We start from the raw sequence: 26,977 nt of genomic DNA, 5'->3' as shown, positions 1-26,977 counted from the left end.
AGATCAAAACCAACTGGTTTTTACCCTCCCAGAAATGGAAGCTAATTGTAGAATATTATCTGGGTACACCTCTCCCTCACCACTTAACATCATTAATGCATCTATTGCTGCTAATAACAAATAAAATTACAAATTTTGCTCTGTTTGATAACTAAGTGCATGCTATTGAGCATCTGCTATGTCACTATGAAGAATATACCCAACCAGCAAGACTACATTAGAAAAGGCAGAATTTTTTTTGCATCACTTTACTTTGGTATTCAAGCACTGCCACACTGTGAATTCCAAGTATAACAACCTCAGGAAAAGCCTCTTGGGAAAGGTTAAAGACAGGAAGAAAGTAAGGGTGATTTTAGTTAGTATTAAGTTGTTGAGAATTTCATGGCAGGTAGTATAACCCACCAAATAGGTACATACAGGAACCCAAGTGCATCTGAAAGTTTGTGAGAACTTACTGCTGAGATTACTGCACCTAAAGCAACTACATGGTGACATACAGTTACTTACCAACATAAACATCTGCAGTATCATTACCTATTTCATAATAATTTGTACAACCTGTATTACATGCATACTAGATAAACTGACATGTACAAAGTCAACTAGTAAGAAATGAACTGCTTGGAGAAGTCCAGAAGTATCTTCAGTTTCAGCAGATGTACATAAATAATGACCAGGCTGCTACAATCTCAACGAGTTGTGAGGATTATAAGATATAAAAATATACATTAACAATTCCATTAATATTTTTAACCATATTTTGATTTGGACTATTGGAGAATGCAAGGACATAAAATCAACAACACTGCACCCTCAAATTGCTATTCAGCAACATAAAGCATTAAGCATCAATGTGCTGCAAGTTATTTACACGCTGATGTGCTTTGCTAGTTCAGTGTGGAAATATACAAAATATGAACAGATGTGCCATGCAAAGCCCTAGATTTGGGATTAAATATAAGGATTCATTATTCCATAAGTCACTAACTATAAATCCATACACAAGCACTACCCCTCCCCTCTCTGACTGCCTTTGAAGAAAGTTTGGATACAATTAAATTCTTCACAGGCAGAAGATTAAACAAAAGCAAAAAAGAATAAAATTAAAGAACAAATATAAGCTGTTTTCAAAACAAACTATGGCATTTATCCAGGTTATTTATTTTATCCTAATTGAAAGGTTGGGTTTTTTTAATAACACTTTCTTCCCTTCTGATTTGTGGTCGTTGCTCACTATTCACAGTTGGTGAATTTACTAGGTTAAAAGCCATCAAAACTACCCACTTTAAAATGCCACATCTTTTTAATATTTAAAATGACAGACTAGCACTGACTGTGTTATAATTAGAGTGATATATATGTCAACACAGTATGTATGCAAGTTGTGTTTGGTGCAGTTTCTTCAGTGACAGTGTCTCTATGCTCTAGATGTAGCACCTTTAAATAATTTAATTCAAAGCACTCCTGGGAAGGATTCACTCACCCGTACCCAGCTGTTGGCCTTCAATTCCACAGGGTTCTGTGGTTCACTGCTGTATAGACAACATAAGCACCACATCAGAGTCTTCTGGCTTTCATCTCCAGGGAAAAAAGCAAATAAGGATACATTGTGGGGGGGTAGAAACATCAAAACACAGAATTTACACAGAACAATCCCTATCCATCCACAAAACTAAAGCCCTAGATATTAGTCTCAACTCATAATGCTTCTATTCTACCAGATTCATACCACACATTTAATGTCATTCATATGTAGTTCTTGTGAAATCATTTCCTTCAATAGCAGATTAAAAGGTATCAAAGACTTCAAAATCTATACAATACCTAGATGGTCTTAAGAAACATGCATAACCTAGTGATTCATTTACAGAAATAATACTTGAAGCTATCACCAAGGAACTTTCAATTCAGCACCTAAATAGTATCATTAACAACAAACAATAATCTCAACAGTGTGATTTGGCCACATCACACTGTGGCGAAAGCATGCACAACTAAACAATGCTCACATCTGAAAAAGTTAAGTTCACGAAGTATGAAATCTTCACAACAAGAATGCAAAGCATTGTGTTTTCCGTAAGAATATATTAAGATTCTCCATGCTACAGGAAAATTACATTTCTGCAGGCAGCAGAATAGCTAAATATTGATGGAAAATAATCCTGTTGTGATTTCCTGTTCAGGATCAGATCACATTTTACTTAATTCTAACCCACTGTTGGAAATGAGTTGCCTTCTCTAAAAACTTACTATACTGAGCAATACCGTCACTGCTCAGAAGCACGGATATTATTATAGAGGAGCTGATTATTTGGAGTAAGCGGTTGAAGAACCATCTAACTCATGATTATTTCCTAGAACTTTGTTTTCAATAGGGTTTTTTTTTTTTAAAATGTTCTTTGGCAGATACCAAGAGTCTCTACACTGAATTTCATGCCAGAATAAAATTGCACGATTGTAATAAAAATTATGAAAACTGGATGTAGTATTGTAGCTCTGATACTCACTTAGTAAGCAATATTATTCTTGTTAAAAATAATACAAATGAGTAATACCACATGAGTTTTAGAAATTATATTAGGAGACAATTTGATTATCAAGCTCAGCAAGTGATTTCTTTTGTTTTCTGTGTATTTGTTATCCAGGATGTAATAAACACTATTATTTAGAAGTGCTTTGTTGGCAAAGCCTGAACAAAAAATAAAAGTTCCATTAAGTAATGCCTCTATTTTCACCAGGTGATCAGAGAAGTTAATATTGATTTAAACCAGTATTTCTCAATAAATGTCCAACAAGCCTGCAGGCCATTACTGACCTCCCACTGACTAACATCTCTGCACAGAAATGGTTTCTCAAACATACACATTTTGGGGTATTCTGCCATTGTGTGTTTGGGGATTTTTTTTTAATATGGATTTTTACAAGGCTAACAATTTCCTAGGTTGTTTAAGATTGGAGTTAAAGGAAACATCTTGCATACTGCTCAGCAGAAATTCAAAGTATTCTTATACTCTGATTGTAACTATATCCAACCAGCATTCAGACACCAGCACTAAGAGGCAACCTCCTTCAAATCTCATTCAGAAAACATTCCACCTAAACTCTGATATGAAATTCATGGGAGGAGAAATACACAAATACTGTTTTATTTGTTTAAACAACTAATAGCCATTTGCTTCTTGGGAAATGAAGATTTTAAACATTATTAATTATTAATACTAAAATGTTGTCTGTTTATAAAGTCTGGCTTTTGAGATAATTTTCATTTATATTAATGATATTTTTTAAAAAGTCAAACTATATAGAGACAGGGGGAATCAAGTCCAAACAGCCTATCCCAAAAAAGTATACGTAGTTCAAGTGTTCCTTCTTTTGACTCATCCTATTTATACTATATATCTACAGTATGCCATTAAGTAATTTTATTTAAGTTCTAGTTTTCTCTTAACCTAAAAAAATAAAGAGGTAAAAAAAAATGCAATGTAACTGCTTAATTAGACTTCTGGATGATAAGACTTTTTGCTACACGGGATGACTTGCTGCATACTATAAAGTAAATTGCAAATATTGTTTGCCTGTCACAAATGTAAATCAGTATGATGAAAGATAAAATGATGAAAACAAAGCTTAGATAAATGATACACTGTTGCACTCTGACAGCATAATGAGTTTACACAGATTTAGCTAGATACAGTCAAACCTCAACCTAAGTGAAACCAACTTATATTGGGTGTCATAGCTATGCCAAAAGTTCCCAAAAAATAAGGGACTCACACAGCTTCACACTCTTCCCAGCCAAAATTACTTTTTGGCTACAACCAAAACCAAAGTAGCCTCCCATAGATCTGTGAAAAGTAGGAAAAGGGACCATACAGTCCTCTCACTGAAGTACCCAATGACACTCTGAGGGCCATGCTCAGGTTCACTGTTTTCATAGCTGCTTTGGAACTGGGGATGAAAGATGGGAAAATTAAGAATAAGCAGGGACAGATCTTAATTATGGCAGCTGCAAAAGATAATCACATCAAAAGACCAAACACAGAGAGCCACAGAAAACGTACTGGTGGGTTTTTTTCCTCCCAGTTTTCTAGTAACTGTGATCCCTGTGGAAATCATACCATCATGGTATGCACTGAAAACCATTATCAGGATATGAACAAAGGCATTTGATCTTATTATGGCATGAAAGAATAAATAAAAAGCCAAAACAAATACCCAAATAAATACCTAATTAATACATCCAGAGGAACAAAATTAATAATTCAACAGTGGAAATTATATTGCAAAAAAGGTCACCAACTATCTACTGGATTTCTTCAGTAGGTTAATGTTGTAACTCCAACTAATGGAATGAAAATTTTCTGTAGGAAATTTAAGACAGCTTGGAAGCTGTTTCGTAGAAAATAAAAAAACAACAAAAAAGTCAGTCAAACAAAAGGCCAAACCTTTATGATGAATCAGATTATACTTCTTCCCTGTCAGTCTCACAACAAAAATTTTTTAAAAAAGAAAAAAAAAAAAAAGGCAATGTTCTTCCCATAACACAGTGTGGTCTCAGTCTCCTTATGATACAGTCAGTTTATAAATACCCTGTCATGAATGGGGCCAGATGCAAGGATCTAGTAAGAAAACCCTATTCTTACAGCAGAAATATTCTTTTTAGAGTTTGTTGTAAAATTTTATTAAAATACATCAGAAAATGTTGATTAGCTAAAACTGAACTTCCTGAGGAAATAAATGCATACATAAGCATGCACACTGACACACATATACTGACATACAGAGCCACCAAGAAATTCCCCAGCATTTATAGTATTAGTTTGGGATTCAAGACATTTGGGCTCAAAACTCAAACCAGGAGGGTCCTACTGAGAAGATAATCCCCCAGCCCACAGAAAAAACATTGGAATTCCTTACCAAGACTGAATTCCTCATGTATCCCTTGTGGTTTAGGACCACAAGTACAGCCATGAGATTTTCTTTGGTCATGCTTCCTTCACATTAGCATTCTAAATCAGGCTAACTTGGTCACCTCCTGCTCAGGAGTGTTTATGAGGAGATTATTTTCCCTTGAAGAACACACTTTCTGTACTGAGTGGTCAGCCATGTCAGCTTCCAGCACCAACAGACATTCACCTATGGTGATATGTATTGTGGTTTGGACATGATGCAGAGGCATAATGTTTTTCCTCCTCCATTTATTAGTATGAAAGACTGCATTGAACAAAATTAGATCCTTCTACTGTGAGGGTGGCCTGGTCTCGGACACATGCCTGAATGAGCTATTTATCCAAATGAGAAATTACATGAAACCCACTTGAAAGTCAGCATCTGCTATAGCCAGTACTATCTTAAAGAGTATCTTCAGAACTAGTGCCAAACAAAATGAAAATATGCTGAATCTAAAATGCCAGCAGTCCAAAGAGCGCTCAGGTGGCTCTAAAAAGAGGAAGTGGTGGGAATGTATAAGCAGATATCTTCAGGTCTATTATGTTAGAAAATCTCCTTCATTCATCTTTAAGCATTAAAGCGAAGGATTCCATGTTGAGCAAGTGAAGTTCTCTGAATTGGCTTGCTTGCAATTTTGAGACCAAAAAAACCCGGTAGTAAAACCCCATTCCCTTGCAATCTTCAGAGGTAATGATCAACTTGCAGAAAAAGAGCTCTTCTTGCTTTAGAAAATGCTGAAGGATCCCAAAGAAGAGGAATGAAGTAGAGAAAACCAAGAACGTATTGCTGGGATTGTTGTGAAAAGGAGTCAAAAGCAGGAACTGATAGCTTTCAACTTTGATGAAAAATATAGATGAAGCTCCTTTCTACACCACAATGTCTTGTCAGAAAAACTGATGGTCTAAAGACTTGTATATTCCAACCAAAAACTTAGAAGTATGGATGTAATCACAAACATCAACAGTTATCAAGACGTTCAGAAACTGAAATGATGATTAAAATGGGAACCTCTCCATTGTAAAAATAAGTCAATAAAGTATGAAATGGCTTTTCTTAAAATGTGCCACAAAAGCATGCATTTGCTGCTCTGGGAAAGAGATCTATGTTTAAATCTATGGTTCCTATCCAAATTTTTGTTTCAGGGGGGGAAGTGCTGACATAACACACAACTACCATGTGTTCTGCAGACAAGTTCATTCTGCCTGTGCTTGGAGCTGACTAGAAGAAGATAAAGCCAAACCAGAAGACATATGATCACTTTAGCCTAATGCTGTGCTTGACCTGGTAAGCCCCTGCAGGCGAACACAAAAATTGTCCTTCCCTGTGTTTCCACAAAAAGAAGCATAAAAAAGATAAATTGCCACTTTTTTTTTTTTCTGTAGTTGTAGTAATAGCAGAAGACCGGCAAAAGATAAGGGGCTCACAGAGAAGCTCAGATTCAGTTTTCTGCTTAAAAGTAGATCCCAAGTAATTTATCAACATATCAACATCTCAGGTTCTGAAAAATGCACTGGAACTGCTGGTGAGGTAGCACAAGCAATGTCTCCTCCCTCCCAATAGCTTTCCTATCCCCAATTTCTTTTATCTTCTTTATTCTCACCTACACACATACACACTACCAGTATGAGGCTTTTGGTTTTTCATACACTTTTTTTTCCTATGTAACCACTTTACTGTTTTGCTTTTGATTCTGTGTGCATTTTCACACATTCAGAAAAAACTCAATAAAAACAAACACAATCATAACTTAACAGAGCTTTACACTAATAAAAAAAGCGACCAACTATCAGAAAAATTAATTCTTCTATATTAGTATATGTAACAGAATATTATGATGTATAACTGGGAGAAACTTCTGTTGAAAGTAGTATGAAACACTAGACTATTTTGTACATTTTGAGAACCTAACAAAAATGTAATTAATACATCAAGAAAATAAGAAAAATAGAAATCATGACACACATAAACACTTACTGAGTGTAAAACCTAATGCTTCCAAGTCAGGATTCTGCAACTAATCCATGGAATTAATTAGCTCCAAAAGTAAATTTAAGATTTCTCAATGCCACATATTTTAAATAACCTGGATAACCTTTTCATCTCAAAATTTTACTGAAGTAAAAAAGAATGCTGTGTTTTTATGGAAAAAAATCAAACTATATAACAAGTTGTATTTTCCTAATTCCTACAGAATAAAGTTTATGGAACTGCTGCAGAAGTATCATTACACATTCTTACCATATCCTATAACAAAAGGATTCCAACAAAGCCTTCCTAGAAGCTGGCCAATTAAAGGGAACTGCTGGATTGCTACAATTGAATCCTGTTAAAACGTAAAAACAAACAAAAAGATAGTAAGTATACTGCACATCAAAAGTAGCTTAGGAGAACTGTTAATGACACAGATTGTTGTAAATCACAATCTCAATGGTTTTGCTGTGAAGTACTCTGGAAGCAAAACACCTGCAGGTATGTAATAAAATCAGAACTTCCTGAAATTCACTATAATGTCATAATTCAAATAAATTAAAGCTTAAGTAAGTAATTTCCTCACCTCATACTTAATTATAGTAGAAAATTTGTTCATTTGCCTCACATCCAGTAACCAGAAAACAGTAACCAAGATCTCATGATAATAAAAGCACAATTAAACTGTATTTTTGTTGATCCTCATTGCTGTAATATACTCTCTCACAGAGATTCTGAATAAATTAATACCTACTATGGCATAAAAGTAAGTATCCTTCTGTAACTTTCTCTTGCTTTTTTTAAATTAATTTATATAATGACTAGCCAGTAACAAACTGCAATTTAACTTTTAACCAAACAGAAAGCAGTTTCACTATAAAAGTAATAAACAATGTAGTTTATATACAATCCTGTGTAATCAGTCTTATTTTTCCATTTTTGTAGCTTTACTATCTAATAAATGAAAGCTTTTAAAAATGGTGCTATGCTGAGATAACATGCAAGTAGCAGGAACGATAACCATCTCCTGCTGCTGCAATAAATTCCTTACATTTGTCTCACTTTTGGGGTTAGCCCTAGACTTTCTGGGGCCATATTCACAAGGTCCACTTCAGGCCAAGCCTCAGATTACCTGAAGTAGCAACATTAAAAATAAATTATTTTTTCCCCTCTTAAGAAAAAGACATAAATAAATATGGGAAGAATCACCACTCCCCAAAAATATTTTGTTTGAAAGTTAAATTCAGTTCAAGAAAAAAATAAGAACTCTGTAGTCTTCAGATAAGAATAACATTTAAAAAGAAGTACTTCCAGAAGAAGTCAATCTCATGCCATAATGCAGTATTTCTGAAGTTAATTGTACTGAATACATATACTGAAAATGCCATGCTCAGAAAAAATATATACACAACATATAAAAAACTAAATTTACTTTTTAAAACAAGCACTCTAGTGAGTGCAGACAATAATTAAATTACTAAACAGAACAGCCAGCAGCATATGCCAATGATCTGACCAGGCTGCTAGAATTCACTATGTATGCCACAACGCTGGGGTTAATGTGTCAACAGACTCTCTAAGATTTAAAGGATCGGTTACAGTTTTGCATGTTAAGGCCTTTAAATAATCCAATTTATGACCTGAAAACCAGAATCAAATTCTTGTTTATTTTAAAGAGTTTTTTAAAGAGGCTAAAGCATTGGCTGGGAAATTTCACGTGACAACAACCAATCAAGAAGAAAAAGCTGCTTTCACAATAAATCAGGGAAACAGGAAGCACATTCCTGTTTGCATTACCTGTGGCTGTTTCCCCAATTTGCCTCTCTGATCCAGCAATACATTAGGTCAATAACACAAACCTCTTTGCTACTGTTAGCTTCTGGTCTGAGCGTGCCTTCAAAACAGGTCACTCTTCCTTTTAAAGTCACTTACCATATGTTTTAAAGTTTCATAAGTCTGATGTAGGAACTCTTGGAGCTGGGGCAAGTGAAGGCACATATCCTTCTGGGATTCCAGTGTGGTGGCTTGCCCCCATTCAATAGCTTTATCCAACCAATATTCAAAGTTCAGTTTGGGCACTGTAGTGTGCTGGGCCATTCCACAGTCCTGAAAAAAAGATTATAACTCTACATCATGCAGCACTAAACACTGGCTTCAAACCAAGAATGAAAATGGAAAGAAGGATTTCTGCTAACTTTTTTTGTGTTCACATGTGAAGGGGGGTGTGGAAGGTGTCTGTGTTTACATCTCATAAGGGTGACAACTTTCTTCGTAGTAGTAAGATTTCACTCGAAGAATATTAGAATAATGTGAGTGTGCATTTGTTTAGAATGCTTTGCATGATGAAAAACTGAAAATGTCCTTTTCAAGATCAACGAAAGCATTAAAATAAGGCTCAATCAAAGCAGAAGGGGTTAGGGAGACTTTGCTCATTGTAATTTCTAATTGATCATTAGGTTTTAAGCGCAAAAAGAGTATTCTCCTTAAAGGAAACTAATAAATTTAGTATTTCAGCTCTGTTTTTCTTTGTATTATTATACAAAGGAGAAGGGGAAAAAATACAACCACATGCAGCTTTACATGTAACTCAGTTCTGAATAAAAGCTGTACCGTATATAATCTACGTCCAATGACATACTTCTCTGTATAAACTGGGTCTTTAAGAGATGAGCATTATTGCCAAGCCAGAATGCTAAAATCTGACCAAATTGCCCCAGTAAAAGACACCCAAAAAAACCCCACCCATTTTTTTCTGCTTTGCTATTACATTTTTCGTTGGCAGAAGGACAGAGAATAGCACAGCAGGCACTACAACAACCTTTAAATCTCTCTGAAAGAAACTCGTCATAGGCTGAAAGAGCAAGCGACCTCTTGCAGCCATTCAATCATTGTTCTTTCCATCAGGACTGTAAAGACAACTCCCAATTAACACAAATGTGGTGGCAGTTTTCAGAAATGAACTGTTGCCCACTTGGAGACAAATTCAGACACTCATAGGTGTAACAGAAATCAATGAATATTTATTTATCTTTGTAAACTACAGACCAAAAAAATAAACCTGAACCTGAGCAGCACCCCTGCAAATCAAGCTTGCTTTATATAACTGACCCTTATAATCACATCACTTATATCGCATGCTAATCTGAGCCAGCTAAAAATCTGAAGATCATTAATAAACTTAATTTCTGTGAGTAATAAATAAATAAATAAATACCCCATAGTGAATCACAACTATTATTTGACTTTAGATCCTGTCCAGCAAATAAAAAGTAAGGTAGAACTGCTGGCTTGCCAGAGTTCAATGTGTGTTTGCCCTAAACATGTTCAAAGCAAGGTAAGCAAAGCCAATGCTTTTGTGTTCTTTATTGCACTCCCGTTTCTACCTGCAACTTGCTGTCAGCAGAACTCTTAATGGACCTGTGCAGTGCCATGATCTTACTGATCTTCTGTGAGTATCAAAAACAGGCTACCAGACTTCATCACCATAGCTCACTGAAGTGACATAGGTCAAACACCTGCTCCTAACTGCAAGTCTGCATTTTTCAGTTTCTGATAGTTAATTCCCTGAAGATACCTGTCCTGAGTATCTTGGATATGAGCAAATTTGACTTGTCATACTGTCAAGTATATTCCTAAAGTCTCTTTCAGGTTCATTTCCACTCTCTTCAGTTAGTTGGGACTCCTTTTATTTCAGCTGCCAAAAATAAAAACCTGCTTCTTATTTATGACTATTTACTCCACAATATCAGAAATTCAGAGGCTGGATTTACTGTGAATTGCCTTAAAACAGCCTTTACTTCTAGAAAGAAGGGGAAGAGATAGTCTTTAGTCCACCTCTCTCAGAAACCCCAGTCAAACCCTCCTGGTCTTGTACTTTCAAGGACAGGGAACCCTGTGGAGCTCAGGCATGAGGGTGCTTGTTCTACCTTTCAGAAGCTGAAGGCAGCATTTCTAACAAGAAATGGATTAGCTTTATTGTGTCAAGTGAGCCATCTGGATTAGTGTCTGAAATGTAACACTTTAGTCAGCAACTTTTGTTAGCAGATCTTGAGGCAAAGCCCTACAGTATACCAGGGCACTCATACTTAACAGTTAGTGCTACATCCTCCCAATCCCACATACAAATACTGTCACAGTCTTCCACGTTCACACATACCTGATCACTATTCCTCTGTGACAGACAGCGATCTATTTGCAAGGGTTGAAGAGACACCAACAAAGTTTTCAGAGAACTTCTCACAACTATCTTCTTATTTATAGTCTGAAAATGAAGCATTTGTGCATTCAGCATGTAAGATAGTCAAAGAATGAAGATTTCTTTTCTCTAGAACTGTAGAAATAAAATCTTTTTAAGTAAAACCATAAAAAGGGAAAAATTAAGTGAAAGCAAGTAACTTCTTCACTATTACAAATTCTGAAACTCAGGACTCAGATATAATAAAAAGGGAATATATATTGCTAAAATACATTTTGCTAAAATATTACAGCTCCTCAGAAAGAATTTCTGTCAGTCATAGAAAATTCAGTAAAAAACCTTCATAGCTTTTAGTGTCTCCAAATCCAGCTTTAATAGATTGTCAAAAATTACGACTAAACTTTTATTACTTAGTTTGGCTTTAATCTTGTAAATTCAGCTGTTGTTTTTAAACAAATAGCATTTCAAGTACAAGGATCTTTGAGATGCCATTAAGGTACAATACTGCCTTATGTCACAGCATTCCAAATAAATGTGACAAAAACTTGCATTTGAGGTATAAAGCTCTCAATTGCGTACTTTTCCTTGGACCAGTGATAAGTAGCCCCAGACTCCAAATGAACACTTCACTTTCCATTACTCCATCTCCTCTCTCAAATCGTGCCCATCAGCAACCTCAGCTTGTGAGGCAAAAACAAAACAAGAAAACAGTTGAAACACTTATATGACATCAGGGTCCAAAGGCCCCAGGCATAACAGTTCACCACTGAGCTAACAGAACACATAAACATACATTCCAAGATCCAAATTATTTTTAGGGTTGTTAACACTTGCAAAAGCAGTAGAACAGTCTTTTTATGCATATTTATTACTCTAATAGATATTTAGGAGACTAACACTAGGAATTAGGAGGTTAGGTATTAGATAAGCACTTCAGTATATTATATAATCAAAAGATACCATGATTTTGACTCCTTGGTTAATCACCCTTAACTTGATTACGATACATCATGGTTGATACACTAACAGAGCAGAAAACTATTAACATACTGTTTCGATGTTTCAGAGATTATGATAATCATGTCACAAATTTACTATCTAATGGATGATATTTTGAGGTTATGTCAAAAGAAAAAAAAAGTAGCAGTTATCCAAAACATAGATACTATTTTCTCATTCATTATTTCTCTACCTAAAATGTCTATCTGGTTCTTCCACCTTGTTCCCACAAGTATATTTTTCATTTTCACATTGACAACTCTCCTTTTACTTGCCAAGAACAAAATTACAATGTAATACATACTTAGATAGGCAGTAAGATCAAACATGATTTATCTCCTACTTTAAAGAAAACCTATTACTAGCCCCCCCCAATAAATTCAGAAAAAGTTTATTAGGGAAAAAAAGTGAATAATTTTTTAGAAACTTAGAAAGGGACTATGAGAAAACTAAAAATATGTATTATTTATTCCTGTCATCTTACTTTTCACAGCGCTTCACCTAATTGTTGAGAAATTAGGTTCACAGCCTGCTTTATACATTGGTATTAAATTTAATCTACACTCACTGGCAGTCCAGCAGTCAAGAAGAATCTAAAGAACAACTTCCATCTTGATTCTGGACAGCATGCTTACATCCTGTGTTGACTAGTGTTGATTTTTTAATTAATAACTTTTCAGATAAGAGCAAGTTTGCCTATTCCTCTTCGTGTCTATATCCACTGATATTTCACCGCAAGAACAAACCACTATTATAGAGAACTGCCTGTATATGCAGACTTTCCAAATTAAGACAAATTGCATGCAAATATATCTTCCTCTGAAAATAAAACCAGAGTTTTGCCAAAAGAAAGGAACCAACATTGGCTAAGCAGCATACAAAATCTGGTAAACTAAACATCTGTCAAGCAGATGGTTGGCATTATCATTCAACATTTAGACTAACAGTTCTCCTAAAGAAAGTAATTAACTCCTCTATTTTGCCCCTCTGTATTTGCTTCCTCTATTTACTCCAATCATTAGTATTTTAACAGTTGTCAGATCTGCCTTCTGAATTACATTATCAGATCTCATTGGAAAAAGAGCCCAATTTTCATCTTTAAGGGACTTTGGCCACTAACAAGGCTACTTTCATGGACAGCATATGTATTAAACCTCTTCTACAGGTTTAATCTGAGTAACATTGCAAACAGCAAAACAATGTTTCCAGTTGCATTCTGTTGCCCTTCAGGACTGAAGACTTTATGCCCTGAGGAAAAATGCATTGCTGGGATTCATGCATGTCACTATCAGTGGACATTGCCCTCACTAACATACTTTAACTTGGTCAGCCCTGAACTGGTCGGGCAGTTGGACCAGATGATCATTGCAGATCCCTTCCAACCAAAATAGTCTATTTATTCTATTCTGATCTGAAGATAAACAAAACCAATCATCCAAGCTTCCCTCATCGTTCAGCCTCTTCTCCAATTAACTTGCATTGTACACTGCTTGAGTGGAATACAGAAAAATTTATTTCCTTAAAATTCAGTTCCTCTGAAAAAAAATCATAACTAGAGATTAATTCAAAGTTTCACCATGAAATAAACAGTGTTCCTCTTTCCAGAGTTGCAATACTTTGAGATACCAGTGAGGGGGGATGCATATATACCAATCCTTGGAACTTTTTTTTTTCTTTTTCAGATATTTCACTTTATGTTCTGCAATTAACAAATATGTAGTAATTCCCTAGTTTCCAAGCATAAGTAGAAGAACATGTATTAAACTGTACACAGGAAGTCAGAACATTAGTCCTCTCTTCAGAGGACATTACATGTAATGTAACAGAAAAAAGTGTATTCCTCTGCATTAGTATATCAAGGAATAGCATTCACTTCTATCTGTACATGCTAAAGTTACAAGGAGGTGGTGGAGAAGCCTAAAAAAGTTCCTCCAACTAAGCTGTGGAGAAGATTCTGCAAATGGGCAGCTCTGAAAATACCTTTGTTTCACCACTAAAAAAAAAAGGGGGGGGAGGGGGCATGGACAGGGACACAATCTATTTCAATGTAGAGAAGAATGACTAGCCTTGCTTTCTTCAATTAAATTGTAAGTTATCTCTAAAGGGCTTTGTATTTCCAACAATAGCCATCCAACTTTGTTAAATTCAAGCTTTACCCCTGACTTACACAGATGTAAGAAAGGAAGACACATAGCCCAAACTCTTTATCGCAAGTATTTGAACATCAGTTAAAATACTGTCTATGGTATTGATATCCAGAGCTATTCATACAGCGTACAGAGTTGTCTTACTTTATAGTAAGTGAAAAATCTCTGAAAATCTCTAGAACTGTTTTTAAGAACCTCTAATATTTACTATAGTAATGAAGCACATACCTTTTATTGAAATTCTTCAGTTCTACAGAGATAAAGCATTTCTACACGAGTGTAAGGAAACAGAAGCACAAGCAGAAAATGACTTGTCCAAAGTCACTGAAGAAACAAATGACAGAAAGAGATAAAAGATACAAATCTCATGTGTTCTAACCTATTAGACAACACTGCTTCTCAAGGATTTCCTCAAAGATAGCCTATTATTCAACCTAAGCTCCTCAAGCATGACACAATGGTTTATGCAATGGTGAAGGGCAATATTCCACCAAAAAGAAAATGACCACACAACAATCATGGGAAAGTATTTTCTTTCCAGTTTTTATTATACTTACTTACTTTTGTATGAACTCTAGTGACAGCATAATAAGTGCAAGTAAAAATTATACTTACTTATTCTCATATCAGTTGAGGCTATTGAAATTATGTGAAAAGCATTCACATAGTCCACATACAATGAAAGCAAGTTTGCAAACAAAAGAATGCATTTCTCTTTGGCATAAAAAAAAACCCTTACCAAAGAGTCTCCTACTTTTCTCCCTTCTCTCCCTGACTACTCACACACAGAAATAGCCACAGAATAAAATGTTCTGAATAAAGATGTATTTATGGCACTAAGTACACCTGACTGACAGAAAAAGAAAAATGTATTCTTCAGAAGAATAAAAATAACTTAATGACATGCATATCAACATTTACACCTTTTTGTTGTACATTATTTTAACACGCTCCCACAGACACTTGTCCCTGGAGTCCATTGACAAGGTTTCATGCTATTCACAGGCATTAAATCAGGCTATTCATTCTTTGCAAACAAGAAGAAGTAAGTTTCCTCAGAAACATCTAAAGCAAAGGCTTTCAGTGATTCACCCAAACTCATACTGCAGCAACAATTAGCTATGTGGGCATTTAGACTGGAAACAGGGCACTGACATTCAAAGCAATGAGGCATTGATTTGGGGAATTTTCAATTATTCCCGCCTATTCTGTGCACATGTACTTTTTAATGTGCTAATAGTGGATCCTGTGACTTGCCAGTAAGATTTCTGTCGCATCTGTTCATGAAAAACTCACAATTTAGCAATACCACCCTTGGCATGAAATTAAAGCTATATAGTTCTGGTATTCTGTGGAAAGAGAGTTCCTTATGAGTTTGGGTCAGTTGATAACAGATGAGAACTTTTAATGTACAACTAGGAAAAAAGTATTAGCTAGCGGTAAATCTCTTGGCCTCTTCTCCTTGGACACTCATGTCAATGTAGTTGTATATTATGATACTTTATTACAGACACTGGAATATTTCAATACTGTCACATAGTTAATCAAGATTTATAAAATAAATATGTCCAGTAATTCTACTAGTAGGGAGGAAGGACAGCCTCACAGTTTGGCTCCAGCAGTCAGAAGCCCGAGTCTGATTCTCACTTCTGGCACATCTCACACATGAGACTACAGAAGTCATTTAAATTTCCACTTTCCTACTTTACCTCTACAGCAGCCTGATTAGTACTGCTCTAATTTTAAAGTTTCATAGTAAGAGTACTTTTTTACTTTTTTTAAAAATCAAAAATACGTGTCTGACATCAATTTGCTCCATTTGCAAGTAAAAATAATTTATTCTTCTCAAAGATTTACAAAGTTCCTTGTGTACTGCAGTAACCTCACAGACTTTATTTCACCAGATTACCATAACTGATGCTGTGCAGATTACATTTGAGCAAGTTATCTGTCTTTAGATTATGTCCAATAATATCTGTATAATTCATGACTCGTAAGTTTATGAAAATATAACTCATGGCACTGCTTACCTATAGAATTTCTATTAAAAGTTAAAAATGCATGCAGAAGTTCTATGTCAGAACCCTGCAACCATATGTAAGGCTGAGAGTTAAAAAACTCTCAGAAATAACAGAAACCTCTCGCAAATAGCAGAAGTCTGATATGAGTCCATCCTTTACCATTAGAGTAAAAGCATTCTTGAAAAGATGATAAACATGTAACTAAAAATTTTGAAATTAAATTATATTTGTTAAATTAATATAGATTTCTATGATTTATGATTAATTTGTGTTTAATTAGTTTATGATTAATATAATACTAATAGCATAATTTTGTATTGGGGGTAGAGCGTTCAACTCCAAATTATCACACGCCATTTGTCATAGCCATCTAAAATCTGTATTATTTCTATAGAGAAATGCATAACTAAGTCTTACTAATTTTTAAATACTTTTGCAATACCCAGAAAGTTATTGGCCCTCACCAAGGAGAAAATATTTAACATATTCTACATTCCTGTAACTTACAAAGTAGACTAATTATGTGGTCCTAAGGTGGTCTCAGAAGTTGGTGGGATGTGCCACCAAGCTTCAAGACACAAAGGATTTTTTAATTTCAAAGCTCCATGAAAGAAAATACAGATTTTTAATGAGCATTACCACTGCATTCATTTTAGCAACATTAAGAATAATGACAGTCATTTATAAGAACATTAACCACAAAATTTGGTCTGGGAATACCCTTTTTGATGAAAGTTGTTTAATTCAAGATTTGACTTGATTTTTAAGATCTGTTCTACTGTCTATACCTGTAATAATATCTTTACAGCCTGGCATACTTTCACATATTTTTTAGATAAGGTTGGCACAAAATATATTGTATTCATTTAAAAAAAAAAAATCAAACTGATATATCAAAAGCTGAAGATTTTATTTGGGATAAGTCTCATGCAATATATGCATCTTTTTGTAAATGTGAAAAATTATTCCACGTATATCAGAGGACTCTAACGTTTTCTGAATTATTGGTTCAGGAAAAAAATGTTTCACCCATCCTTCACCCTTCACAAGATCCTTCACCTGTCTTTTGAAAGACATCTTTGTCAAAAACAGCACCTTCACAACTGTAGTTTAGTATTAGTATACTGAAACATATGGCTTAGGGAAAAAGAAATTATGGTTTAAAAGTACACAAGAGTGCACTAGGCTGCTGCATTACTAGGAGAACAACTGTGTCTAGTACCTCCAAATGGGTATCCTCTGTTGCTTTAACTCTCCACATCACCACCCTTAAAACTCTAACTCCCATTGACGTCCCTTATGACACCTTCACCCACGGTATCCGATGGCTAGTTTCATGTGTATACCATCCAGCTGGCCCATATGCATGTGCTGACTAGACAGAGGCCTATGGCCAAATTTCCTGAGGAAACTAAGATAAAAAGCACAGAAATTATTATCAAAACTTGATCCATACCTCTAAGTGAAAAGATAACCTTCGGGATCTGTTCCCAGCTCATGCTTTTCCACTGCCATATTCTCTAGAGACAAGTTTCACCGAGGGACAAGTACAGCAGCGTTTATATTCTCTTTACAAACTAAACCACTGGTGGACAACCATCACAAATGTTCAGCAGGCCTGCTTCCATCCAAGAGATGGCAGTAATGAACAAACATCCACAAAGAAAGGAAGAGAGCCTGCAGCGGGGGCAGGGAACGATAAACAGGTAAGAGGGCTTTCCAGCAACAGACAGAAGATTTTCAGAGACTTGTCAGTAGCGCACAATACTTTGATAAATTTCTCAATTTCTGCTTCAAATACCGTATGATGATGCATTCTTATGACACAGTTTTTGAACCTTCAGCAAAGATGGGAAGATGAACATAAAACCAAATAACACAGCAAGTAATCCATGCAACTCAGAAATTAAGTTGAATGATTCTTGGTTTAATGGCTGCAGACAAGCAAGAAGCTTTCGTTTTGCAAAAAATAGTAATACAGTTTGCGGGGGGGGGGAGGGGGGGGGGGGAGGGGCGCAATACAATGACCTTCAGAAGCTTCTAATGACATACTGAGAAAATGTCCCAAATTCTTAAGATTCTCCTGGATTTCAGAGACCCATCACTAGAATGTTATGTCCCACAAATTTCATTAAAGAATTCTTCACTGTGATACAGAGCAGCGACCATTAGCCCATTTTAGTTATTCTTCCACATTAAAAACAGCTATTTGGAAAATTTTTGAGAGGAGTGGAAGTGGTTTAATTACCTACATTTGTGAACCAAACCAAAAATAGAAACGGCAACTTCTCCCAATAATTATGAGGCATTGGTCTTCCCGAATCTTTACTTTAAGTAACAGGCCTGCTTCACTGTCTGACAGTATTCTGTAGAAGCATACTGTGCTTGGGGTTCCTCCACTAGAGCACATGTCTGCGAGTGTCAGATTGCAAAAGTTGGCACATCTGGTATACCAGAAGCAAAGCTGTAAACATTTTACTCCCTCCCTCTGTAAACCATTTAGGAAGGTATCTACGTAGTACAGTTGCAGTGATCTTGCACACGTATCACAAAATGTCGTTTTATCACTTGGTTTCCAGAGTTCCTAGACCGAGGAGGAAGAGCCAGATGCAAACAGCACAGATATGGAAGTCTCCCTCGTTTCAAACGTTTTCAGTACCTGACGATACTGACCAAGTACTCGCTGTTAACTCGGACGTGCATGCGGCCCCACGTATTTCCTTCACCACAAGCCATTCCCGTCTCTGGCAGCCCATGGCCGAACCGGCATTCTCACTAAAACGCTCAACCCGTGTTTGGGGAAGTGTAACACGACCACCTTCCCCCGCGTTAAGGCACGAACGAGGCCCACTGGCAGCAAGGCATTAAATACCAAAAAAACAGGACCTCACAAGCGAGGCAGCAGTAGCTCGGGAAGCAGCCGGGAGAAGTCCCGGGGCGAGACGCTCGGCGTGCAGCTCGCAGGACGTACAACCGGGGGGCAACGCCGGCCTTAACGCCTCAGCCACCTTCCTCCGCCACGGCAGAAAGCTCTGGGGAGGGACGGGGGGCGCTCGCCCCAACCACTCGGTGCCGATGTCGGGCCCTCCCCAGCCGGCTACTCGCCACAAGCCCCCGCACCGGGACACCAGCCCGGCTAAGGATCCGCACTAGCGCGCCCCCCGCCCCGCCCCCGCGGGCGCATCCGCGCATGCGCGGGCCCTCGCGGCCGCGACCACCGCGGCGAGGCCACTGGGGCGGGGCGGGCGAGGCGCGCCGCTCCCCTTTCAGGCCGTGGGAAGGTCCCCGCTGCCGCGGCGGAGTCCGCGGCCGCCCCCGAGCCCCTCCGGCTCGGAGAGGAGGGGTAGGACGAGCCGCACCCCCTCCCCCGACGCCGTTCCGCCTCGGTGCGCGCGGCCCCTGGCCCCGCCCCCTCCCCCGCGGCTTACCCCGCGGACCGGCTCGCGCCGCCGGTTTGGAATTTTCGCGCGCTCATCCGCTGCGCCCGCGGGCGGTGCGCCTGCGCGGGGGGCGGAGCTGGCGCGGGGCGGTGGCGCGTGGGGCGGCTCGCGGTGTTGGAGTGGCCCCGCGCAGCGGCGGGAGGCGCACGTCCTGGTCCTGGTCCTCCTCTTCCTCGTCCTCTTCCTCGTCCTCTTCCTCGTCCTCTTCCTCGTCCTCTTCCTCGTCCTCTTCCTCGTCCTCTTCCTCGTCCTCTTCCTCGTCCTCTTCCTCGTCCTCTTCCTCCTCCTCCTCCTCCCGGCCCAACGGCTGGAGCCTCCCCACCCGCTTTGAGCTTCCCGACTCGAACACGGGACCCCGGCGTGAGCTGAAGCTGGAACAAAAGCCTCGTCAGCCTTCGCGGCTGGTGGGCTGAAAGGACTCCTAATGACTGGAAACCGAGATGCTTGTGTTACCTACGTATCCAAAAATTTACTAGGTGAAACAGAGCGAGATGGGTGGAGCCGCATTTTGTGCTGTGTCTACAGCTAAGGCAACAACGGCACGGGAAAATCAACACGATGGGGATGTTATATGCCCCGCGAATGTTGTGTGTCTGCCGGGGGCCCTTTGGTGGTGGGGGTGAGCTGAAGGTAACCTGCCCATGACCCACCATCCTGGTCTCTGACCATGAATTAATAAAATGCTTTGGTTTCTCCCCTTCTAGTAAGACTAAGCACAAAACCTGTTAAACTTTTGCTTGTTTTCAGTCTTGACAACATCAACAGGCCTTTTCACCCATGTGAAAAAAAAACAGTATGAGTAGGCATACAGTAGATAAGAAACTTAGCTTTGAATAATTCAGGCTTTGAAAAAACACTGATTAACTTAAATTTGTACTGGTGCTAAAATGAGAAACACACACATGCTGAACCTTACTAATCCTCAATTTGTTTAAAAGCATCAGTAGTAAAACTACAAAGACCCATATTCTGTCACTTAACTGCTGTTGAATGATGTTGGTCCTCAAGGAAATCCTGCTGAAAATACCAACACTACATAATCTGACTACTTAGTGCAGTTTTGCATCACTTCCTAGCCCACTTACACGGTCATACTTTATTGACCTTTGTTTAATTCTTCCTGTTTCACTGATCTACGCAACTCCTCCTGTGCACCCTGGTAGTTTTTCGACTCCTGACTGGTTTTACCTCCACGTTCACTACTGGCAATGAAGAGCTGGTGGGAAATTGCTATTATTTCCACCTTTCTGAGAAGCCATCAGCACTTCAAATTTCTTTCTTTCCTAGCATCCTCCTCCTCCCGACTGTGGATGTTTACAGCATTATGTCTTTATTTCCTCCTTGAAAAAAATGTGGATAGTGAGGCGCTCATTGCGATCTCATGTGGTTTGAACACAGCCGGTATAAAATTGCCATGTGGCCAGTTGTTTACTTCCCTCCCCCCCCCCCCCCCTCCCCCCCCCCGCCGTGAAATAGGGCAGGGACAAAAGAAGACATTTGTAGGTTGAATAAAAAAAAAATTTAGTAATAGTAACAAAACCAACCGTCCCAAATGGGCAAAAATGCAGCAGTGGCTTACTGAGCGCAGCGACAGGTACACAGCCTGCCCCACCCCCCCAGCAGCGATCCGACCACACCAGAAAATCCCGCCACGCTGACCCAGAAACTGAAACAGGCATGAGAGAGCCCATGTCCGTCTATATACTGAGCATGACATCACCTGGTATGGAATACTCCAGTGATCATCCAGACCCAGCCCTCTAGCTGTGCTCCCTCTCAGCCCAAGGAGAGTTAACTCTATCCTGGTCGCAACCAGGACAGTCTCCAACCCTTATTCCATACCATTGATGTTATGCTCAGGTGCCAAATACATTCTAAGGAATCACCACCCCTTTCCAGGGTCTCACAGATATCATTCCCTTAGTCTATGGGCCATCCTTCCAAAATGTCTGCTGAGTTCATTTAGTCCATAACTTTGGGTTCCATCTGTCATGACAGTCTTTAAGGCTGGAGGAGTGAGGTGGAGTTGGCTCAGTTGGTGGAGCAGGAGGCTTTGGATGTGGCAGGAGGATGTTGCGGGGCACCAATTGCAATAACAGGGTTATTTGACAGTTCGATTCATTCGCTATTTTCACCTAAAATCAAATCTCCCTGAGGCACGCATTGGACTTCTCCATCCTTCTGCATTACCCACCAAGTGCACCCAGGTCCTTGGACAAAAGTAATCCAACGCATGGATTTACCTTTACCCAATGCAGGAGTAATCCAGATGGTCTTCCCCAGCATGTTTTTAATGCGCACTAGGGGGGCTTTATCCCCATCCACGGTATGTAGGAGGTTTGATTGAGCAGGGCCAGGTTGCTTGGCAGATCCCCTGGTATTGACTAACCAGGTGGCTTTTGCTAAATGCACGTCCCAGTGTTTGAAAGTTCCACCACCCATTGCCCTCAGTGTAGTTTTCAGCAATCCATTGTATCGCTCAATTTTCCCAGAGGCTGGTGCATGGTAGGGAATGTGATATATCCCCTTAATGCCATGTTCTTTGACCCAGGCGTCTATGAGGTTGTTTCGGAAATGTGTCCCATTATCTGACTCAGTTCTTTCTGGTGTGCCATGCCACCATAAGACTTTCTCCTCAAGGCCTACGATGGTGTTCTGGGCAGTGGCACGGGTCACGGCGTGAGCTTCCAACCAACACGTGGCTGCTTCTACCATTGTAAGCACATAGTGCTTGCCGAGTTTGTGGGAGCGTGATATAATCAATCTGCCAGGCCTCCACATATTTATATTTTGACCATCATCCTCCATACCAAATGGGCTTTAACCATTTGTCTTACTTGATTGTAGCACATGTCTCACATTCATGGATTACCTGTGCAATGGCATCCATGGTTAAGTCCACCCCTCGGTCACGAGCCCATCTACATGTTGCATGTCGTCCCTGATAGCCTGAGGAGTCATGGGCCCAGCGAGCCACAAATTGTTCACCCTTATGTTGCCTGTCCAGATCTACTTGAGCCACTTTAATCTTGGCAGCCTGATCCGCCTGTTGGTTGTTCTGATGCTCTTCAGTGGCCCGGCTCTTGGGTACGTGAGCGTCTACATGGTGTACTTTCACAACCAGATTCTCTACCCGAGCAGCAATATCTTGCCATAATTTAGCAGCCCAGACGGGTTTGCCTCTGCACTGCCAGTTGCTCCATTTCCACTGCTGTAACCACCCCCACAGAGCATTTGCCACCATCCATGAGTCAGTATAGAGGTAGAGCACTGGCCACTTTTCTCGCTCAGCAATATCCAAAGCCAACTGGATGGCTTTCACCTCTGCGAACTGACTTGATTCACCTTCTCCTTCAGTAGCTTCAGCAACCCATCGTGTGGGGCTACACACAGCTGCTTTCCACCTGTGATATTTCCCCACAATGCAACAGGACCCGTCAGTAAACAGGGCATTTCGCTTCTCATTATCTGGTAGCTCAGTATATGGTGGGGCCTCTTCAGCACGTGCTACCTCTTCCTCTGGCGCCATTCCAAAATCTTTGCCTTCTGGCCAATTTGTGATCACTTCCAGTATTCCTGGATGGCTGGGGCTGCTTATTCGAGCCCGTTGTGTGATTAATGCAACCCATTTACTCCACGTGGCATCAGTTGCATGGTGTGTAGAGGGGACACTCCCTTTGAACACCCAGCCCAGCACCGGCAGTCGGGGAGCCAGGAGGAGCTGTGCTTCAGTCCCAATCACCTCTGAAGCAGCTCGGACCCCTTCATATGCTGCCAGTATCTCCTTTTCGGTCAGAGTATAGCAGTCTTCTGACCCTCTGTATCCCCGACTCCAAAACCCCAGGGGTCGACCCCGAGTCTCCCTTGGTGCTCTCTGCCAGAGACTCCAGGTAGGGCCATTCTTCCTGGCTGCAGTGTAGAGCACATTTTTAACATCTTGCCCTGTCCGAACTGGCCCAAGGGCTACAGCGTGAACTATTGCCTGTTTAATTTGCTCAAAAGCTTGTCGTTGCTCCAGGCCCCATATAAAACCATTCATTTTCCAGGTCACTTGATAGAGAGGGCTGGCAATCTGACTGTAATTTGGAATGTGCAGTCTCCAGAAACCCACAACACCCAAGGAAGCTTGTGTTTCCTTTCTGCTAGTCGGTGGGGACATCACTGTTATTTTATTAATCACTTCCATTGGAATCTGACGACGTCCATCTTGCCATTTTACTCCTAAAAACTGAATCTCTTGTGCAGGTCCCTTGACCTTACTACACTTTATGGCAAAACTGGCTCTCAGAAGGATTTGGATTATTTTCTCCCCTTTCTCAAAAACTTCTTCTGCTGTTTTACCCCATATAATGATGTCATCAATGTACTGTAGGTGTTCTGGGGCTTCACCCTGTTCCAGTGCAGCCTGGATCAGTCCATGGCAAATGCTGGGGCTGTGTTTCCACCCCTGGGGCAGTCGATTCCAGGTGTATTGGACACCCCTCCAGGTAAAAGCAAACTGTGGCCTGCATTCTGCTGCCAGAGGGATGGAGAAAAATGTGTTAGCAATATCAATTGTGGTGTACCACTTGGCTGCCTTCAACTCTAGTTCATAGTGAAGTTCTAGCATGTCTGGCATGGCAGCACTCAGCGGTATGGTGACTTCATTCAGACCACGATAGTCTGCTGTCGATCTCTACTCTCCATTAGACTTTCACACTGTCCATATGGGGCTGTTAAAAGGGGAGCGTGTCTTGCTGATGACTCCTTGGCTCTCTAGTTGACAAATCAGTTTATGGATAGGGATGACAGCATCTCGATTGGTGCGATATTGCCGTCGGTGCACTGTTGTAGTGGCAACTGGCTCCCGTTGTTCTTCAACCCTCAGCAATCCCACAACAGAAGGATCCTCTGAGAGACCAGGTAACACAGACAGCTGTTTAATTCCTTCTGTTTCCAAGGCAGCAATACCAAAAGCCCACTGATATCCTTTTGGGTCCTTAAAATACCCTCTTCTGAGATAATCTATGCCAAGAATTCATGGATCGTCTGGGCCAGTCACAATGGGGTGTTTTTCCCACTCTTTTCCACTTAGGCTCACCTCAGCCTCCAATAGTGTCAGCTGTTGAGACCCCCCTGTCACTCTTGAAATACAAACAGGTTCTGCTCCTTTAAAATTTGATGGCATTAGGGTGCATTGAGCACCAGTGTCCACTAGAGCCTTATACTGCTGGGGGTCAGATGTGCCAGCCCATCGAATCCACATGGGCCAGTAAACTTGATTGTCCCTGTCCTCCCCCTGGCTGGAGGCAGGGCCCCTCTGATGTTGGTCATAATACCCGCTAATGGCAAATGGGTTAGTGTGGTGTGCACGGGTTTCAGTCTCACGTTGATCACTCACTTCTTGTGAATGCAAATCAGAAGTTCTTCTCATAGGATCATGAGCAAAGTCGACCTTTCTGCTCTGTTTGGGCACTTGATTACTGGAAACTGGAGCAGCATTTCTCCTAAAAAAGCCCTGTTTTGTAGTTGTTCTTCCTTCCAACTCACATACCCACTCTTCTAGGAGGTAGGTAGGTTTTCCATCCCATTTCTTCATGTCTTCCCCATAGTCACGCAGGCGATGCCACAGGTTTCCTCATGGTGTATACCAGTTCGCTCAAGTAAGGAAATGGCTGCTCCTAATAGCCGAGATCCTAGCCTGTGCATGTGCGGAGTAGGACATGTCCTCTTTAAATTTTTGGAATTCTTGAGATAATTCCTTCACAGCCACAAGGAGGGGGGAAGAGACACTTTCTTCATACTATTGTAGTCGGCGAGCCAATTCTTCCACTGTTGGTCCCTCTTCATGTCTCCAGTCCATTAGTGCTAATGCACTGGCATATGGTGATGGTGTGCTCTGTACAAACTTCCTCCACATGGGCCGGGTGCATTGGACTTCATCTGGATCTGTGGGTAGCTGTGCATTATCCGGGTCATAGTAAACCATTTCCTGTACAGCTAGCTTCCTCAAGTATTGAATGCCTCTCTCCATAGTGGTCCACTTACTTGGATGACATACAAAATCTTCCTTGAAGGGTTACCTCTCCCTCACACTTGACAGGAGTCGCCTCCAGAGACTGAGATTTTGTGTCTCCTTTCCAATGGCTTTGTCTATGCCCCCTTCCCTAGACAGGGATCCCAGCTGTCTTGCCTCCCTGCCCTCTAGTTCCACACTACTGGCCCCGCTATCCCAGCACCGGAGCAGCCAGGTAATGAGTTGCTCATCTGGATGGGGGCTGAAATCTTTTTGCATATCTCACAACTCACTCAAGGACAAGGATTGGGTGACTATCACTGGCTCTGCCTCCTCCTGTTCTCATGATGGGCCTGGTTCATCATCACCCTGTAGACTGCGAGGGGATTTTTTTGTGTATTTCTTCTTCTGTGTGGGAGCAACTGACACTGTCATGGGTTGGTTCTCTGGTTCAGCTGCAGCGCCCGTCCTCGGCTTTGTAGTGGCTGCAGTTTCTGTTACTTGGTTACCAGGGGCAGAGCCCTTCTCTTCCTCTTGAGGGTGCTGAACAGTGTTTAATAGCACTCAATAAGCATGGGCTGTGCCCCAGCATGTTGCAGTGAGCTGTGCCTCTCTGGAATTACCTGGCTGACAACACACTTTTTCCAAATACTCTACTAGTTCTTCAGGATTCTGCACCTGTTCGGGAGTGAAGTTCCAATACACCAGAGGTGCCCACTGTTCTAGGTACTTGCCCATGCTGCTCCAGACCCGCAGCCACTCCTAATTCTCCAACCTTGGGGTAGATCTCCAGGTGATACTCTTAAATAGTTTCTTAACCCTGAACAAAACCTGAACCACATGCAGGAACGCACTGGCTCCTAGCAGTAAGACGACCATGTTAATGTCAACATTCCAAGGATATCTGAAATTCCCAAATTTCTCAAACACAATTGTAAATAGCCCCAGGACCAATGACTGCACTGTATCATAGATGAGCATCACATAGTACAGCAAAAACAAAATCTTAACCCAACTCTCACGGACTGTGAGCAACAGCATGGGGAATACATATTGAAAATGAGGTGATAGAATCTTAAGGAGCCAGGCACTCAACATTATTACCTGTTTTGTTGTTATCTCAAAACCTCAGCTCCATGTTAGGTGCCAAAACCTGTTGTGGTTTGAACTCAGCTGGTAGTCAATCGCCATGTGGCAGATTGTTTACTCCCCTCCCCCCCGCCCCCCCCCCCCCCCCCCCCAAACGCCGTTGAAATAGGGGC

The 26,977-nt window shown here is 40.2% G+C and overlaps 1 protein-coding gene across 3 annotated transcripts in view; it reads right to left on the bottom strand.

Annotated features, from left to right (window-relative positions):
- FANCC (FA complementation group C) overlaps positions 1–19,755 on the bottom strand; it is an 89,004-nt gene extending 69,249 nt beyond the window's left edge. For 2 of the 3 annotated variants that reach the window (XM_074856103.1, XM_074856104.1), the window contains exons 1-6: positions 17,737–17,864; positions 14,488–14,583; positions 11,075–11,179; positions 8,851–9,024; positions 7,189–7,273; positions 1,484–1,578 (exon numbers count right to left, since the gene is read on the bottom strand). In XM_074856103.1, coding sequence (XP_074712204.1) covers positions 1,484–1,578; positions 7,189–7,273; positions 8,851–9,015 — 345 coding nt within the window. In that variant the 5' untranslated portion in view covers positions 9,016–9,024; positions 11,075–11,179; positions 14,488–14,583; positions 17,737–17,864. Of the gene's footprint in view, positions 1–1,483; positions 1,579–7,188; positions 7,274–8,850; positions 9,025–11,074; positions 11,180–14,487; positions 14,584–17,736; positions 17,865–19,708 lie in introns of those variants that run through there. The other variant, XM_074856105.1, reaches the window with a different exon arrangement.
- Between the last annotated feature and the right edge of the window lie 7,222 nt (positions 19,756–26,977).

This window comes from Strix uralensis, chromosome Z (assembly GCF_047716275.1).
Source record: "Strix uralensis isolate ZFMK-TIS-50842 chromosome Z, bStrUra1, whole genome shotgun sequence".
Lineage (NCBI taxonomy): Eukaryota > Metazoa > Chordata > Aves > Strigiformes > Strigidae > Strix > Strix uralensis.
This window is presented reverse-complemented; position numbering and strand designations above follow the sequence as displayed.